The 19,403-nt window shown below is 37.1% G+C and overlaps 3 protein-coding genes across 4 annotated transcripts in view; 1 reads left to right on the plus strand and 2 right to left on the minus strand.

The window, feature by feature from the left end:
• Positions 1-847: 847 nt before the first annotated feature.
• Positions 848-6,154, minus strand: slc19a3b (solute carrier family 19 member 3b). Its single transcript, XM_077722990.1, has 8 exons — positions 6,005-6,154; positions 5,731-5,910; positions 5,461-5,626; positions 4,517-4,817; positions 4,247-4,398; positions 1,962-2,154; positions 1,749-1,890; positions 848-1,138 (listed from the first exon to the last, which is right to left on the minus strand). Exons 1-8 carry the CDS (start codon positions 6,152-6,154, stop codon positions 980-982), a joined length of 1,443 nt encoding a protein of 480 aa, XP_077579116.1. The 3' UTR covers positions 848-979.
• An 877-nt stretch (positions 6,155-7,031) lies between these two features.
• daw1 (dynein assembly factor with WDR repeat domains 1) lies at positions 7,032-17,276 on the plus strand. The gene is made up of 13 exons (XM_077722619.1): positions 7,032-7,118; positions 7,302-7,374; positions 8,366-8,510; positions 9,770-9,828; positions 9,903-10,025; positions 10,133-10,232; positions 11,318-11,425; positions 11,813-11,919; positions 12,009-12,111; positions 12,929-13,043; positions 13,175-13,251; positions 16,296-16,458; positions 16,623-17,276. The coding sequence occupies exons 1-13, from the start codon at positions 7,079-7,081 to the stop codon at positions 16,655-16,657; spliced, it is 1,248 nt and encodes a 415-aa protein (XP_077578745.1). The 5' UTR covers positions 7,032-7,078; the 3' UTR covers positions 16,658-17,276.
• A 479-nt stretch (positions 17,277-17,755) lies between these two features.
• sphkap (SPHK1 interactor, AKAP domain containing) overlaps positions 17,756-19,403 on the minus strand; it is a 30,640-nt gene continuing 28,992 nt past the window's right edge. For both annotated transcript variants that reach the window (XM_077722730.1, XM_077722731.1), the window contains one exon: positions 17,756-18,726. In XM_077722730.1, coding sequence (XP_077578856.1) covers positions 18,580-18,726 — 147 coding nt within the window. In that variant the 3' untranslated portion in view covers positions 17,756-18,579. The remainder of the gene's footprint in view (positions 18,727-19,403) is intronic.

Raw genomic sequence — 19,403 nt, forward strand, 5'->3', positions numbered from 1 at the left:
ATGTTGTTTTACTAGTGTACACTAGGGAGACTGGAACTTTTAAAATTACTACTGTTAAATGCAGAATAAAAATATTGCACTATTTTCATTAATTATCTGTACCCCTTAAAAATATTGCACTATTTTCGTTAATTATCTGTACTGCTTATCCTCACAAGGGCCGTGGTGGGTGCTGGAGCTTATCACAGCCAACGTTGGGAACCAGGCGGGTGACACCCTGAATTGGATGCCAGCCATTCCCAAGTGTTCAACCAGCCTATCGTACTTGTGTTTGGGAAGTGGTATGAAACTGTACACAACCCTGGGAAGAAATCAAACACTACAGGAAGTTCCAGACCTGGATTCAAACCCCGATCTCTGAACTGTGTGGCAGATGTGCTAACCACTTGGTAACCGAGCCACCCTGAACAGTATACATGTTTAAATAATGATTGGATACTTCTCAGGAACACCTAGAAATTTCATTCTTTCATCTTCTGTACAGCTTATCCCCATAATGAGAGGTGCTGGAGCCTATCCCAGCTCACTTCGGTTTAAAGGCGGACTACTCCCAGGACTGGTCGCCAAGTCGACCGTCTGCCACACAGAGACAGACCACCATTGGCACCTACATTGAGTGGGAATTGATCCCACGCTGGTCCGCACCAAAGTAAGGCAAGTGAACTACGACACCCATCAGCTGGCCCGCTATCTTATATATTTAGTTGAAATTTCTGATATATACAATTATTTTTAAAGGTAATCTTGAAAAATGTCATGGCTGGGTAAACCTTTTACACCACTGTATGAATATAGGAAAGTCATATTTATTTCATGAACAAAATGAATCACTAAGCCTTGAGAATGGTAATCATGCAGTCACCACGTGAATAGAAGAGCAATCAGTGAAAATAATTGTATTAAATAAATATATGCAAATAATACATTCAATACATCTTTCCACATTTCAAGCACCCTTACAATAATTGTTGAACCTTAATCACAAAGGTTCATTATGAATCACAACATCATTTTCATCCCTATTTATATGCTTGTTATCTGGTGGTTCTTGAGTGTGTCGCTTTGTACAGGCAGTGTATGTCCCTCGAATTAAAAAGAGGACACAGATGACTGCATGATAAATCCCGTAAATGATGAACTACAAAAGAGAAAGAATATAGTATCAGTGTGGCAGCAGTTGAATTAATTATTTTCACATCATAAAAAAATCCATATCAGGCTCTGTATGGATGTCAAACAGGATCCACCAGATGTCACTATAATCACATTCTTGAACCCAAAAGCCCATTCCATCTAATTTTCTGAACCGCTTTATCCTCACTAAGGTCATGGGGGTGCTGGAGCCTATCCCAGCTGACCTTGGGCCAGAGGCGGGGTACACCCTGAATTTGTGGCCGGCCAATCACAGGGCAAGAGAAGACAAACAACCATTCACGTTCACACTCATACCTAGGGGCAATTTAGAGTCCAATCCAATCAGCCTACCATGAATGTCTTTGGAATGTGGGAGGAAACCGGAGTACCTGGAGAAAACCCACACAAAGAACATGCAAACTCCACACAGGTAGACCAATCTGGATTTGAACCCAGGTCTCCCACTATGAGGCCCATGCACTAATCACTTGCTCCACCGGGCCATCCCTCCTCCCAAGGTCATTACATATTCTAACATTACACATACACATTGAAATATTTTCATCCAAAGAATGTATAACATCCTTGCATTTCATGATTCAATTTAAACATACCTGAGTCTCAATGTCCAGTGCTAAAGTAGTTCCATCAACAACAATAACTGTCATAATCGTCTGCAAGGAAAGGGCAACAAATGTGTTGATCCCAAACGTCAGAGCATAGCACTCCATGGAGAGATTGGCAGCAATCTGAAATCTGAATTTCACAGGGAGGCTTTTTTTAGGCTTTTTTTTACAAGAACACTGTTTAGTGACTGGGTAATTTACGTTGTGATGGTGATGAGAAGCATGTAGCATGATTTAAATAGGGCATAGCCAGCATAGCAAACCCAAATGTTGCCAGGGAGCACAATCAGAAACACTCCGCCTGCTCCAATGGCTGAAAACAAGCCTAATGCTAGTTCTCCCCACACAGACCAGTTCACCTTGATGTATCCCACTGAGAAAGCTGCAGCAGCACCTGCCTCACAAAAACACGATTCATTATTTCAAAAAAATGTTCCATTAATTAACTCCATTACTATTAATGTGAACCAGAACCTTGATTAATCAATACAATTTCTTAACCCAATTCCAATAAAGTTGGGATATTGTGTTAAATCAACTCAAGTATAATACATACAATCATTTGCAAACTATGTTTATTTTAACCTATTGTATATTTAACTGAATACACTACAAAGATAAAATATTTTATATTCAAGGGGGTGCTGGATCCTAACCCAGCTGACTTCGGGCACGAGGAGAGTTGATGGCCAGCCAATCGCAGGGCATGAGTAGACGGACTGCCATTCACGCTCACACTCGTACCTAGGGGCAATTTAGAGTTTTCAGCCAGCCCACTATGCATGATTTTGGAATTTGGGAAGAAACTGGAGTAGCCAAAGAAAACCCACGCAAGCCCGTGGAAATCATGCAAACTCCACACAGGAGGACCGACCTAGGATCGAACCCAGAGCTCGGACAGGGCTATGTTTAGAACTGTGTTACATCACAGCACCAACCAAATTGCTTGGTTTGAAAACTGAAAACACTAATTGTTGAAGCGCTGCAGTTAGATGTTTTTTCCACATTCTTGACCAATATAGACCTTCAGCCATTTAAGAGTCCAGGTGTCCCCAAACTTCGTATTTTATGCTTTATTGTGGACCACACATTTTCAATAGAAGATTAGTCTAGTAACAGAAATTGTCTACAATAAAACCACACTGTTGTTTGGAATGTGGTTTGGCATTGTCACCCTGAAATATACATGACAAGGACAATGCTTGAATCGCGCATATACTATATCACTCCAAAAAAAAATGTACCAGCATTAATGGGTGCTTGGACGTTTGGTTGCTGGTCTTTTGGTCGCCGCTCTTTTGGTCCCTTTTGGTCGTGGGTCAAATGTACTTGGATATTAAACAGTACTTAAATATTAAACTCTCTCTTATATATTAAACTCTCTCTCTTACATAATAATCTCTCTCTTTCTCTTAGATATTAAACTCTCTCTCTCATGAAGAGAATTTTGAGAGCTAGCTTCAACAGGAAACTGTCCAATCCATTTGACAGGTGACCAAAAGGGACCAAAAGAGCGGCGATAAAAAAAACAGCGACCAAACATCCGGTCACGGCATTAATGGAACCTTCACAGACGTGTAAGTTACTCATGGCTTCGTACTATCACAGTTTCTGGGTTTTAAACTTTGTACCTTCAACAGTCCACTTGTGTTTTTTCCTATTGGGCCAGAGGATGTAACGTTCACAATTTCCAAAAACAATTACAAATCTGGATTCATCAGTCCACGGAACATATTTCACTTGGCATCAGTTCATCTTAGATGAGCTCAGTCCAAGAGAAGCACGCGACCTTTATGGTTGTTGATAAATAGTAGTTGCTTTGCATTGTAGAGTTTTAATTTAGTGTTACAGATGTAGCACTGAATACGATTTACCGACAATTAGTTTCCTGAAATGTTCCTGAACCCATGGGGTTATGTTCTTTACAAATTGCTATAATTTTTTTGATTAATGTGCTGCCTTAAGTATCAAAGTTTAGTTGTATTCAATGTTGGTTTTCGGCCTCCATTGAGTAATTCTCTGAAAACTGATAATATTGTGGAAGGTAAAGAATGTCTATAAAGTATTCGCATTTGTTTGTAGTACATTACAATCAAGCAATAACATACGAATCAGAATCCAATCCATTTCAACGGAAGGCTGGCTTCAGCCAATATAATTTATACGTTCTCTTGTTGCCCCCCTGTTAAAGTTCGGATATCCAGTAGGGTTTTCATGACATTTTTTATGACTAACTCAACAAGAAATTGTCCAATGAGAGCTTTCCAAGCACAAGGCAGCTCTCATTCAGTAAAAGTATTACTCAGGATAACAAGGTGCAGGTTATCGGCCTCATTAACATCGGAACAAATGTTTTTCATCTCACTTTTACCACAAAGTATTTTAAGCAGTGGCCTCAGGACTTAATCGTTCATATATACAGACAGTTATGCCTGTGTGAAATTGTTTTACAGAAGACAGACACTCATTAAAAAAGAAAGACTTACCAACAAGAGAACATGCAGCTTCTACACCACCATTGTAAACGGATGATGTGGCAGATGGCTCAATATGATCCCACATTAGTTGGATGTAGTTGAGAATTTGTGTATATCCAGCTGTGGCCAGGGCCCACCAGCCAGACCAATAGATCAAATGCCTGCATGTGGGTCATTAAGACAAAAATATGATTATTTATAATATTAAATAAAGTAAAATATATCTACATTTGGAATTTGTGCAATGACGTGCATGCATGTAAGGATGGAAGAAAATGCCTGGATGAGTAGGACTCCCTGAAGCTTTGCCAAAGTAAATGACCCGCACTGAGCACATTTTTCCCGTTGTACCAGCCAGCGTTGTCATTACGCTCCATCTTCTGTTTCCTGGAGCTAGCGTCTCCCACACCCGTTTCATCAGGTTTCCCAGGCACCTCCTGCTGGGATTGTTGGCCTAGAGCTGCAGTCTCTCTCCCTTTGAAGAACATGCTCTTCTGAGGCCACGGCAACCAAAAGGAGATGAGAAAAGCCACACTTACAACGCCCAAGGTGATGGCATTGATATAGAAGTAGTTCAGCCCTATTGATTAGAATTCCTTCTTTCATACTGCATGTATATAATATGTATGTATGCATATATATGTGTATGTATGTATGTATGTATGTATATATATATATATATATATATATATATATATATATATATATATATATATATATATATATATATATATATATATATATATATATATATATATATATATATATATATATATCATAGTATTTTTTTTTTTAGGATCGTGGAACAAATTACCTAATTTATAAATAAAGTACTGCTAAATAAAGTAGAGGTAGGACTGTATAAACTAAGTCATACAGAAGTATGTATTGCATTTTGTAGGCAGTTTGGTAATACATCACTAACCAAGAACAAACATTATAAATTAAAAAAATATTAAAAAGACAATACCAGTCTCAATAGGCAACTGTTAATCTGACGTATTAACAGTTTTCCTCTTTTTTTTGGTAATTATAGCCTAAAAAAATACTACATAAGATGTTGATGGTCAGAGTGAAATAAACAAATAAAGGACATTTAAGTTGCACTTGACTACTAGTCACAGACCCAGCCAAACTATCAAAAAAAGTGTGATTTGTGCCTAGGAAAATATGGCAATCTAATCTCTTTTACTTGGTCACTATAAGGAGATTTGCAACATCACCTGCTGAGGAGATGAGAATTTGACCCAGGCCGGAACCAAATGTGTACCCAAAAAGCATGGCGCTGCGAAGGTAACCCGTGGCTTTTTGGTAATTCTTAATGGGAATTATGCTGTAAATATAGGAGAAGTATGCCACCTCTGTAGCAGTAACGACGGCGAAATGAATCTGTAAAACAAAGCCATTTTAAAATGACCAATTGATTACTCATTACTGCAATTGTAGTCTTTAAATTCTTTTGAATCATCATGTGTTCTCACACCTTTTCATACCTCAAGAAAGACCATGGCAATCAGTCCTGGGACAAAACAAAGCAGGACATAGTTGGAGACAAGAAATAATCCCTGTACCACAATAAGTGGCTTGTGTCTCAAAAAGTCAGTCAGGAGAAAAACAGGGAAAAGAAAGGCTAGATAGGAATATGTCCATATGGGATATAGATAGTTGGTCACCTAGGAGAAAACAATATGCAAAAAAAATGGAACATGGTTGCTTAAAAATAGCATATAATAGTAAATACTCTTTTGTTGAATGCGATAAACTTACCACTTCTTCTGAGATGTTCTTATAAGGTCCAATTAAGTACGGCGTGAGGAAAGGTTCTGCAATTCGACAATTGGCAAAAAATCCATAAAGTGACAGAACCACTGTTGGAAAAGCCCAGTCGGACGACTTTAGCTTTCCCCAGTAGCCCATGTTTTCCTTCACCAGTTAAAAATGTTTTCCTACTTCTTCTTAAGAACTCTAATGGGCATTTCTCTTTCACACATACCGTAAAAAGTAATGGAGCTGATCCGGTTAGTTATTATTCCCCACTATGTATAATAATGCAATGGGTTAGATGTGCACGTTTCATGCTTTATGAGTTTAGACTTTCACCTCTGAGACTGCAATGATATCAGTGCAGACTATACATTTCTGGAGGGAGGGCATGCATGAAGCATTCATTCATATTCCGAACCGCTTATCCTCATAGGGGTCGCGAGGGTGCTGGAGCCTATCTTGGCAGACTTCCAGCATCAGGTAGGGGACACCCTGAAGTGGTGGCAAGCCAATCGGAGGACTATTCATGCTTACACTCATATCTAGGGGTCTTTTAGGGATTTGGTAGAAAATCGTAGTACCCAGGAGAAAACCCACAAAAACCCAGGGAGAACATGCAAACTCCACACAGTGCACACCCACCTGGGATAGAACCCTCAACCCCAGAATTGTAATACCGCCACGCTAACCACTTGTCCACCAGGCCACCCAATCTTATTCATTTATCATTTAATTTTTTTAATGTAATATAAATTAAATGATGAATAAAAAGCTGGTGCCCAGACTATGAGTTATGTATGCCACACTTGAAAAACAAATTTTAATATTGGACTCCATGATGTTGTGTTGTGTTTTTGTTGTCGTTCTTGTTGTTGTTTTTTTAAATAACCAAGAACAGTCACTTGCAATATCAAGGGTTAACATTGGTTGTTGGTGTGGTTAGGCTTCTTTACAACACCATTAATTTGGAGTGGGGTGATTTTCTTCTCACTGAGCATGCGTCGTTAACATATACTCCCCCTCCAGTTGTTACCGTAGCAACGGTTTGTTGACAGCTAGTTGGCTTGCTGTTGCAAAATGAGGCTCAAACGTTTTCTTCTCAGATATTACCCACCCGGTAAGACAAATCCTTTACCCTAAACATTATGTGCTTCTCTTTTAGTAGAATGTTATATTAGAACGGAAGAATATTAGCCTATTAATGCATACAATGTCGGACTAGTATTGCCAAATCAAGTGTCATCCAAACTAAAGCTGTGCTTATAGCGTTTCATCTCTAACTACTTTTTTCTCTCATCAGGTATTATCTTGGAATATGATAAAGGAGGCCTTTTGCGGACCAAATCAATCGACCTTTTGGATTTGACAATGGAGTACGTTCATTGTTCATTATGCTATATATTATATAATGGTATATAGCCTATAAAAAATTAGGTACCATTAAGAAACAGCAAAATTGCTCCCTTAAAGTAGTTATGAACAAGTTGTGAGGAATAGTTCTATGGGCAGGGCTACCAAATAGAAAAAGCTGTCCAGGCCAATCACACCATACGACCCGCCCATTTCACTAAAATCAAGCCTAAATGACATCCTAGGGTTCAAGATATGTTTATTCTATTTATATTTTTATACTACTACCAGAAATCAACAGTGAGAGACACATTGTAGAAGAATAATTGCAGTTTTTCCAATGACTATCAGGTGATGATGTAGATGTAGTTTTTCTGAGAAAAGGTTAAAACAGTTCCTTTATTAATATTATCATTTGAATATCTACTGTATAAATAATAATTGACTATGTTCATTATTAAAATTTATAGTACATGTTTTACAAACAGAATAAGTGTCAAAGTACAACTTTTTCAGATATGATACAAAGTGCATTCTGGGTATAATATTGGTGTCTAATTGTATGGAAAAACACCTGTCATTCAAAACAAACCAGTATATGCAAAAACAACAAAAATACAATGTAATGTAATTTTTTTGAAATATTTAATTGAATTTGCATGTGTTACATTGAGTAAAAGAGTGAATAGAATAGTAATAAAATAATAAAAGGTTGCTATAAGATAGAAATTATTAATTTCTAGGGCTAGACATACAAGATTAACTGTAAAACAAACAAAAAAATGCTGAAAAAATAAATAAATAGATAAATAAATAACAGAGTAGGCTCTTTTAAGAAATGATCTAAAATAGTAGTACAGTATACAGATCGTTTTGATTTATTTATTGGCACCCATATATATAGTATGTGGCAAAAGTTGATCTGCAAGTTTTGTTTTTTATTCATTTAATAATTCATCTATTTATAAATGTATTTATACTCATATGCTGTAACTTTCTTTTTTCCCTATTCAGAACCAACCCAGATGAGTTAGTGAAAGATATCATGCAATCTGAGCCTCTCATTACAATATCCCGAGTTGAGCAAGTAAAAAAGCTCATCATTCGACTCCAACAGAAACAGAGCCTAAAGGACCACGACAGGTTTGTTTTTTCAAAGGTTAGTCCATCTGACCGTCTGTCCCAACACTATGCCACCACAGGTTTACAAAATACTTGGTTTCAATGTATATATTGAATTATTATTATGATTTGTGCATTATTTTACATCACTACTGTGTCAGCACTGTTAGAAATGTTGTGCTAGGAGTTGAGCAGCAGCAGTCTACACACACACAACCATTCAGTAGCATGAGAAACCTTTGATAATTGGTCACGGTGACTCGCTTCATTTTCCAGTCTGACATGCTTTTATGGTCAATAAATAAACTGGGTACAGGAACAACACATTTTATTGCGGTGTGCCAGGCCTCACATATACATAACATATATTTTTGAACTTTTGCAAACCCTTCCCCTCCCCTGGCTATAACACATCCCTAAATCTAAATAGATGATGGTTAATTGACTACACATTTAAACTAAACTTCCTCACTGAGCTAAGCACATATTTCTTAAGGTATTTGGACCTGGATTAATCTTTTTGCTTTCTTTCATATTTTAATATGTTGGTGTTTTATTTGTTCTTGTTTTTATTATATAAAATATTGGTGGGTGAGTGGTTAGTGTCTTGACCTCACAGGTCTGGAGTTCTGGGTTTGATCTCAGGTCGGTCTTCCTGTATTGAATTTGCATTTTGTATGCGTGGGTTTTCTTTGGTTACTCCAGTTTCCTCCCACATTCCAAAAACATGCATGATACGCTGGGTGAACAGTCTAAATTGCCACTCGGTATGAGTGTGAACGTAAATGGCTGTCTGTCTCCTCGTTCCCTGTGATTGGCTGGCCACCAATTCATGGTATCCCCTGCCTCGTGTCAATTTTGAACACTTTTTATCCCTCTCATTTGAGGTGTTTTGGGACCCCCGTATTGCCATTCTTCACTTTAAAGACAAAATGCAATCAACCATGTTAAATACATTTTATGATGATTATATATATCTTTCTTTGCTTGATAAGCTAACAATTTTGCTGAGATAATTTAAAAAAGTTAATTGAATCCAAATCAACTAAAAGATAAGGGTGAAAAAATCCTTGCATCTGTGTTTTAGGCATCTTCTTTCACTTTTTTTTAACCAAGTTGCATTTCTGAAATGTTACTTTGTCAGTTTCTTTGATTAATCAAAGTAAAGTTTTTGACCCAATGATTTATAAGAAAAAATAATGAATATTCTGAGTTGTTCCAAACTTTTTCATTCTATTATGTATAAAAATTGAACTTTCAAGTGGTATAAGCAAATTATTTCATTATTTTTTACAGGAGCTGAAGGCACACATACTCCCTCTGACTAATGTTGCATTTGACAAATCCGGGTCAAGGTGCTGTAAAAAAAATTCTGCCACTTCATAAAAACCTCCCGTGTGTTACTATCGTCATCTTGTTCACTCTGCAGGTTTCTAACTGGGAGCTATGACAGAACATGTCGTATTTGGGACACCGCCTCAGGCACTGAGCTTCACACACTGGAGGGTCACAGAAACGTGGTGTATGCGATTGCATTCAACAACCCCTTTGGGTAACGTCAATGAGCCGTTATAGCACATTATTTGAGGAAAGTCATTATTTTTAGCTCTTCTAAAGGCTTTCAATGTTTAAGTGTTATTTTATCTACATGCAATTTAGAGACAAGATTGCCACTGGTTCTTTTGATAAGACCTGTAAGCTTTGGTGTGCTGAGACGGGCAAATGCTTCCACACATTTCGAGGGCACATGTCTGAAATAGTGAGTCCTATTATGTTTGGTTTTGAATTGTTTGTAATGCTGTTAGTATATATATACTTGGATAGTATAACAGCTTTCATATAGCTTGAAGTTTACAGTGGTACCTCGAGATATGAGCTTAATCCGTTCCGGGACTGAGCTCGTATGTAGAATGTTTCCCATAGAAATGAACTAAAAACAAATACATTTGTTCCAACCCTCTGAAAAAAGACCCAGAACAGGATATTGGATTAGAAAAACATTTTTATTTGTTCATATTTGCCATCTATTAACAAAGTAACAAATAACTAGTAGTTCAATCATACTAAAATGTGTTTAATAGTTCTAAAATTAGACGGATTCCACGGACGGAGAGAAAGTGACAGAAAGAGTGAGAGGGGGGACTGGACTTTTTGCATGGCAACGTGCTCTTAACATAACATAAACAAATTTAAATGAACTTAGATTACGGTGCAGAAACACTCAAAAATAAATTTAATCTAACCTTACACAAAGATGAATTCTAATTTAAATTTTGATACCTTTGCTGTCCCGGGTTGTTTCTATTTGCCCCGCCTCTACCCTGACTTTCAGATACAACTTATCGAGGGTTGTTTGTTTTTGTCTTCCCTGCAAAATACTCCCAAAATGATACACACAAATGTCTTCACAATAGGATAATGCATGACCACTTGCCAACGAGAAGTAGTAGATACGCCATTTGCACTGACTAACGCCCGCCCATAGCTCGCAGAGACATTACACGAGGGAGTTGCGACCACAGAGATATTAGACAAGGGATTTATGGGGAGATGTTCTTATGAGCAGCCTCTCGCGTCCGCTGTCTGCTCGTATATCAAAATTTGTCTCGTATCTCAAGATAAAAATTTTCTCAAAATTGTACTCGTATCTCAAATTGCTCGTATGTCGGGGCACTCGTATGTCGAGGTACCACTGTATTTATAAAGACCATAGGCAAGTGACACACCATAGCTATTGCTACCTGTTCTTCTGTGACACTCAATTTGAGACAACAAAATCTGCCAAACATTTATCCAAGGTTACAACTGTAATTATGACCAGAAAAAAAATGTATTTTTGCGTAGGTGTGTCTGGCATTCAACCCTCAGAGTACACTTGTGGCCACAGGCAGCATGGATGCCACCGCCAAGCTGTGGGAAGTGAAGAGTGGGTGGGAGGTGGCCACTCTCACTGTGAGTCATCATTTTTTTCCTTTCGCTGTCCTTGGGTAGAGCAGACAGAACGTCAATGCAATTCTCCTGTTTTGTTGTGAAACATTTGACCCCCACAACGAGACCCTCTTAACCTCACACAACTCATGATCTAAATATAATTGTATAGTATGAAACCACTAAATTAAAACCTTTTCGAGGGGCATTTTTGTGATGTGTTGCTCTCATGTCTAAACATGAAACTACTTGCTGAGCTTTCTATGCCTAAGAACAATCAATCTTACTAACTCCAGTCAATTAAATATTTTAAAAGATACATTTATTTCAAGCAAAAACAAATCAATATTTATTTGTTATTAGGAATGAAGCACACTAAGAAAATTATGTCAATTCTCTGTTTGCGTTAAGGGTCATAATGCAGAGGTTCTCTCCTTGTGCTTCAATTCAATCGGCAATCAGCTTGTCACTGGCTCCTTTGACCACACCGTTATTATTTGGGATGTTGCCTCAGGAAGGTCAGACATCGTTGTTGCCAAATAATATAAGGCACCATTGTGTGCAAAAAGGCGCCGCTGACCCTGAATTTTTCCTCTTGTGTTCTCAGACGTGTCTACACATTGATGGGCCATAAGGCAGAGATCAGCAATGTTCAATTTAACTGGGATTGCTCACTTATAGTCACAGCATCCATGGATAAAACTGGAAAGGTGAGAAAGAAGAGTGATGACAGAAAAAAAAAAACAAAATTTTACTTTTAAATTATTCAAAACCGCTCTGACCGACGCAGCAAATACATTGCCATTGTATTCAATACGAGTTGTTCCATATACTCAAGTTCGCTTAGTGCTGATCCATCTTTCCCAACAAAAATACACAACAATCTTCTTTCTATATTGTCATTTATGTGCATTTTTGTTTTGTTTTCAGAAATGATCGTCACAAGGATATAACTTATTTTAAATGGCCTCAGTGACGTAATTTTTTGTATTCCAGCATTTTTTTGTCCACATCTCATGGCATGATCTGCGTTTTGCGTATACAGTTCTAGAGTTCGCGAGTAGGCAAACCTGAGCTGAGACATATGCTGTAGGCATTGTGAAATAAGATCAGGTTTGAGTCGGATGACAACAGAATTAAACGTGGCACAGTCAGACAATACAATGGTTTTTGGGGGTAAGGAGTATTTGTACGTAAAACAGGGTTCATACATAATCAAATATTCACACTCTCATTGTCATTTGAAATTGTGAATTTTACATCTTCATGAACCGAATTTGCATGTTTTTTTAATGTGGAAAGATGTCAAAACAGCAAACAAATTATGGCTAAAATCCCAAACCTTAAAACTGGAAGACCAAAGAAGTGAATCCTATTTCTTTAATAATACTGAGGATAAATCAGGCTAGTAAGAAACAAGAATGTCCCTTTTCAAAATCGTAAACAATACTTTGAAAGCACTGTCCTCTTTTGATTGTTTAACTGTGTCCGTATTCATCGTATCTTATTTATGTTCTTTTTTTTCAGGTGTGGGATGCAGGCAGTGGCAATTGTTTGGCCACGCTAGTTGGACACAAAGAGGAGGTCCTGGATGTCTGTTTTGATTCACGAGGTCAACTCATTGCGACAGCCTCTGCTGATGGTGAGACCCTTCATTTTAGGGCCATTTTTGCTGATACCAAGGGTTTTTACTCTCATCTCTTTTAATTTGATACAAAACAAGTTCTCACTTTAGTGCATGGACATTGTCAGTTGAAGCTCTGTTTTTCCCAGGCACAGCCAAAGTGTTCAGCGCATCCACACACCAGTGTCTGACGACATTCGATGGCCATACAGGAGAGATCTCTAAAGTAAGAGAACCTGCAATACAAAAAGCATTTGACTGTGTATTCTTTATAAATATATATATATATATATATATATATATATATATATATATATATATATATATATATATATATATATATATATATATATATATATATATATATATATATATATATATATATATATATATATATATATATATATATATATATATATATATATATATATATATATATATATATATATATATATATATATATATATATATATATATATATATATATATATATATATATATATATATATATATATATATATATATATATATATATATATATATATATATATATATATATACACATAAACATATATACATACCTACCATGCATGTTTTTGGAATGTGGGAGGAAACCGGAGTACCCGGAGGAAACCCACGCAGAGAAAATGCAAACTCCACACAGGTGAACAAGGACCTGGATTTCAACCCAGGACCCCAGAGCTGTGAGGCCGATTCACTAACCAGACATGCCACCATATATATATATATATATATTCATTCATTCATTCATTATGCTTACAAGGCCCATGGAGGGAGCTGGAGCCTATCCTAACCAATCAGGGAACCAGGCGGGGGACACCCCGAATTGGTGACCAGCCAATTTCAGGGCACAAGGAGATAAACAACCATTCACGCTCACATTCATAGCCAGCGGAACTTTAGAGTGTTTAACCAGCCTACCATGCATGTTTTGTGGGTGTGGGAGTAAACTGGACTACTCCGAGAAAACCAATGCAAACTCGACTAAGGAAGAATGTAACCCACCTGGGATTAAACCCTCGAGCTCAGAACTGTGAAGCAGACACGCTAACAATTCCCTCACTAGTTATATTGGGTCACCAACTCCTCGAGGGTACCTATCCTGTTTTTCATATCTTCTTTCTCCACCACTGACTCAAATAACTAGGATTGTTATCAGCCTTCTGGAGGTATTGCTGAGGAGTTCATCATTTGAATCATGAGAGTTTGAGGAAGGAGACGTGAAAATCAGGCTGGACAGGTGCCCTCATGGACCATAGTTGGTTACCCTTTGATTTTTATATAGGGCAGCATGGTGTCCACCAAACTAGCGCGAGATCAAGTGGGTTATCTTCATTGTCAAATTATCTCCACTGCAACACATATTTCTCAGGCAGAAATCAATATGTTTTCCTATTATATATTACCCATTCCGGCACAATAACATTGTTCACAATGCTTCTTTTCATTGAATATATAAAATATATAAAAAAATATTGGGTCCTGTAGAGGTCTAATTTCGACAAAATAAATAATACACACATAAAACTCAATGTTTCACAAGGCTTCCTAAAATATGAAAATGTAAACACTTAATATCGAATTATTTACCACTTCTGTATGGGGCTGTTATGAGTACGTTTTTCTTAGGATCATGTCTAAAAGGTTCTTTTGAGCTTTTAGGCTTTTTGCTCACAAATATAGCGGAAAGGTCAAATGCCTTGATAGTGGTTGGTGTTTTTCAACACAAGTGAATGACTGCACTTAAGTGGTGTCGTGTGCAAACATTTGAGAGTTATGTGTACAAAGGTCCCGCTGTTTATCTTTAAGTTATAAATAGACTAGCCGGAGGATCAATCCAGAGGATTATGACTCTTATCTCTCTTTGACAGGACACCTTTCCAACCAACCTCCGTGCTTTTCAACTGTGACATTTTCCCTATTTCTTTTTAACTTGATCTGCTTTTTCCTACTTGTTGCTGATACCCAACGCATCTTAATCATGTTCCATACAGTGGTACCTTGAGATATGAGCTTAATTTGTTCTGAGACTGAGCTCGTATGTCGATTTACAAATGAACATTTCCGATAGAAATGAACTAAAATCTAATTAATTTGTTCCAACCCTCTGAAAAAACACCAAAAACAGGATATTGGATTAGAAAAACATTTTTATTTGTTCTAATTCACCATCTATTAACAAAGTAACAAATAACTAGCGGTTTAATCATACTAAAATGTGTTTAATAGTTCGAAAATTAGATGAATTCCACAGAGGGGAGAGTGACAGAGATAGGGGAGGGAGTCTTTTTGCACGGCAACGCGCTCGTAACATCACAAAAACAAATTTAAATGAACTTGGATTACGATGCAGACACTCAAAAATAAGTTTAATCTAAATTTATACAAAACTAAATTCTTATTTAGTTTTAAATTTTCATACCTTTCTTGCCCCAAAACCACCCTGAATTTCAGATGCAACCTATCGAGGGTTGTTTGCTTCTCTATTCCCTTCAAAATATTCCGAAAATGATACACACAAATGTCCTCACAATAAGATAACGCACGACCACATGCCAACTTGCCCCGGGAAGTAATAGCGAACAAGCACTGCCATTTGGACTGACTAACGGGGGGAAAAAAGCACTGAAAAAAATGCAACGCTCCACCCAGTGCTCGTAGAGACATTACACGAAGAAGTTGTGGGGAGAGAGAGAAGTGCCCATGATGTTGTTATGAGCAGCCTCTCAATATCAAAATTTGTCTTGTATCTCAAGATAAATATTTTCCCATAATTGTACTCGTATCTCAAATTAATCGTATGTCGGGACACTCGTATGTCGAGGTACCACTGTAGTCTTAATTTCTGGCCTCTCTTTTTCAATTCTTTCTTCACTTTCTTTTTTTTCTATCAGCCTTTGGTCCTTGGTGCTCTTTTTATGTCTTTAATGCACTATATTCTATTTTTATGGGTACCTAGTGTCGCGCTATTTAATGATCTCTTCTGTCTTGTCCCCACGGTGTAAGAATAAAAACATTCAGTGTAATGAAATTGTCTTCAAGCGTGATTTTCAACATGTTCTGCTGAAAAAAATAAGTAGTGCCACTGCTGTCTTCATCCTTGTTAAGTATTTAAAGTTGAATTCCTATGGGCTAGTGAAAAAGGTTCATAAACTACTCCTCACTTCCTTTTGTCCTTTCAAACACCTCTGCTAGAATTGTTTCCTTCAGTGTAACAATGAGTGACTGAATGAGAGTCTTCTGTGTTAGATCTGCTTCAGTCCTCAAGGCAACAGGGTTTTAACTGCAAGCTCTGACAAGACCGCTCGTTTGTGGGATGTCCAGTCCGGAGTCTGCCTCCAGGTCCTGGAGGGCCACACTGATGAGATATTCTCCTGCGCCTTTAATTACGAAGGTGACACCGTTATCACAGGTACTGCACTGAGTACACCCACAAGTGTCCTATATTTGGCAGCCATGCTGGGCATGCACGTCTGATAGCGACTGATGCCTTGAGCTCTTTGCTTGCCCATCACAAATTGTTAATTGCACATGTCCCAACTGTGCAGCCACCTGTTACTTTGTGTTTTTCTGCAGGCAGCAAGGATAACACGTGCCGTATCTGGTGTTGACCCTTCCGGGAGCCAATAGATTTCCACTTGTCACTAATACACCCCACATGGGGTTGGTGGTATGCATTTATGCCGCCACAGACACCTTCGTTTGACGAGGATCTCGGTGATGTGCTTTGTTGACAGTTTGACATTGAACCGTTGATGCAAATGATTGACACTTATTTTTTAGCCTTGTGTTCTTTAGGTTGAAATTCTTGAATCAAAACCGTAGCTTATTTTCTGGGATTTATATTCATATACAATCAAAAAAGGATATTTCCCCACACTTGTGTCCAAGGTCATCCTGTTGTTTTATTCTTTACTATGCCAAAGTCGTCACAGCTAATTTCTTTCAAGGCTTACTTTGGAATTGTGTTGCGGATTTTATTTTGGAAAAATGGCCATTTCTATTTCCAACTTGGCTTAAGACTAATTTGTGTACTCAACGATTTGATGATTGTTTTGTGTGTTCTCAGAGTACAGTTATAAGCCAAAAATGGCCCTCTTTCTGATTACTGGTGTTGTTTTACTGTGGCTCATTGAATATCACTTTTTTTACAATATAATTAAAAATACCTAGGAGTCAGGTCAAACCATCACCATCCTCTTTAATATAAGAAAAATGTAAAGATTTCAACTTATAATGGATATATATATATATATATATATATATATATATATATATATATATATATATATATATATATATATATATATATATATATATATATATATATATATATATATATATATATATATATATATATATATATATATATATATATATATATTTTTTTTTTTTTTTAAAGAACGGTAAGTCCTTTGTGTGTCAAATACAGAAATAGCACTCGTTATTGACACTGCGGCTAAAAATACGATGCACTTAGTCGTGAAAATATGTTAATTAACATCAGTCTGTGGTTCAGATATTTTTTTACGCCAGCAGAGAAGGCTTTGCAGGTCCTGACGGTCCACCAGTGATCAAATGTGAGTCATACAAATGATGTAAATTAAATCCATTATCACATGCAATTGGGCTGGAATCTTATCAGTGTGTTGTTATTTTCTCCAATATCAGAAGTCTGAGATTAATATCACTTCATTTAAGAGAAATCATTTGCTTCACATCACTTAAATTTTTATTGAAAGAGAAATACATTCACTTATATGACAATTTACACCTGATTAGTGTGATCATCTGTTAACACAGATGTACCACAAACAAATGAAATAAACACACAAATTTCACTTACAAATTCGACATTACGAATCTTGGTCTTCATGACCATACAATAAATGTAGAGTCCACTACTTGAAGGTGCTGTAGGTCCAAATGTTAAATATATACAAGACAACAATCTTAAGATTTGCTCTCAAGTAACATTACATGAACTTTTAAGGTTACAACTGAAGTGATTTGTTAAATAATGAAAACAGACAATAGGCATTTTCTTAGCTATAAATCAATGTGTAACTTGAATATTAGAAGAAAATAATATGTAAACAGCAATATCTTTCACACAAGGAACTTACTTAATAACTGTAAATGTGACCCTGATGTTCCTACGATCTATTAATACTTTTTGGAATAAGCAAATGAGCCAACATTTGGTTTTGAAAATGTGGAAATATGCTCAATACGTATTTGTGTACATCAATATCAATCAAGCAGTTAAAACCTGCCAACTATAATCTCTCATTGGCCTGTTTACTCCAGTAGGAATGTCCAACCAGTGTTCCTCTGGGATTTATGTGAGCAGTGACAGACAGAAAACAAAACCTCCACAGACATTAAGTGACAGGAGTTATGTACGGAGCATTTGTCACGTTGGCTGATCACTTGGTACTCGCAGCTTTGTAAGCTGGCACACTTGGTGAGAAGACAAGTGTGAAGAATTGAGCATGCAAACTTGTGTGTAGAGTGTGGAAGTGTATCCATGTCACATGATCTCTAAGAGCCAGTCAAAAAAGTTCAGGAGAGACATGTCCTGACTCTCCTCATGAAGTTTACAGAATTGAAGCACAGCACTGAACAAGTCTGAAATCCGCCACGACTTCTGCGACATCAGATGGACCACCTTCTGTAACTGAGATAACACATGTACCAGTCAGATGTAAAATAAACACTCAGAGCTGCCAACCTCCGTCGACCCCATTTCAGGAGTACCCTTGTCCTCGGAATGAATGCATTTCACGCAAAATCAATATAAAATGTAAAAAATAATAAGTTTAGGACAATTTCTATACACAAATTGAAATATTGTATTTTTGCAAACTATTGAAAAAAGTGCGGCAAAATGAAATTAAGATTATCTTTGTGTTTGAGTTCTTCTACAAAGGGTTTTACTGTCAGTAATTGCACCATTTGTCATGCTGAAGTCGCACATGCTTGTTCTGCAATGTGCAAATGTCGGTTCTTTTGGAGAAGGCCTCAACATGGGATATTTTGTCGAATAAGAAGCGATAAAGTTCTGCGAGTGTCTGGATTCTTAAAAATTTCATCCAATTTGCGCTCATTCTGAGGAGGCATATTGATAAGATTTCCCAGTGCTGTGTTTGCCTATTTCCTCCAGAACAACCCTGGAAATGATCAGATTTGTTTCAAGACAAAAGACTGGTGGTTTAGTCAGCCTTAATCGCACAAGAAAATCATTCATCAGAACTTATAACTCAAATTATTCACAATGCACTTATGTTAGCGAATTCTTTCAGTTTACAATGCACTTAAATCCATATGCCATAAGCCGTAGTGATGGTGTGAAAT

The sequence above is a fragment of the Stigmatopora nigra genome, chromosome 8 (assembly GCF_051989575.1).
Source record: "Stigmatopora nigra isolate UIUO_SnigA chromosome 8, RoL_Snig_1.1, whole genome shotgun sequence".
Taxonomy (NCBI): Eukaryota; Metazoa; Chordata; class Actinopteri; order Syngnathiformes; family Syngnathidae; genus Stigmatopora; species Stigmatopora nigra.

Bases quoted from the DNA above. Each gene is read 5' to 3' on its own strand.
- daw1 (XM_077722619.1), top strand. From the start codon at position 7,079: ATGAGGCTCAAACGTTTTCTTCTCAGATATTACCCACCCG. The intron at 9,829-9,902 runs GTGCTGTAAAAA...TTCACTCTGCAG, and splicing joins TTTGACAAATCCGGGTCAAG to GTTTCTAACTGGGAGCTATG. The intron at 11,426-11,812 runs GTGAGTCATCAT...GTTTGCGTTAAG, and splicing joins GGGAGGTGGCCACTCTCACT to GGTCATAATGCAGAGGTTCT.
- slc19a3b (XM_077722990.1), bottom strand. From the start codon at position 6,154: ATGGGCTACTGGGGAAAGCTAAAGTCGTCCGACTGGGCTTTTCCAACA. The intron at 5,911-6,004 runs GTAAGTTTATCG...GTTTTCTCCTAG, and splicing joins AGAACATCTCAGAAGAAGTG to GTGACCAACTATCTATATCC. The intron at 4,818-5,460 runs GTGATGTTGCAA...TCTAATCAATAG, and splicing joins AATTCTCATCTCCTCAGCAG to GGCTGAACTACTTCTATATC.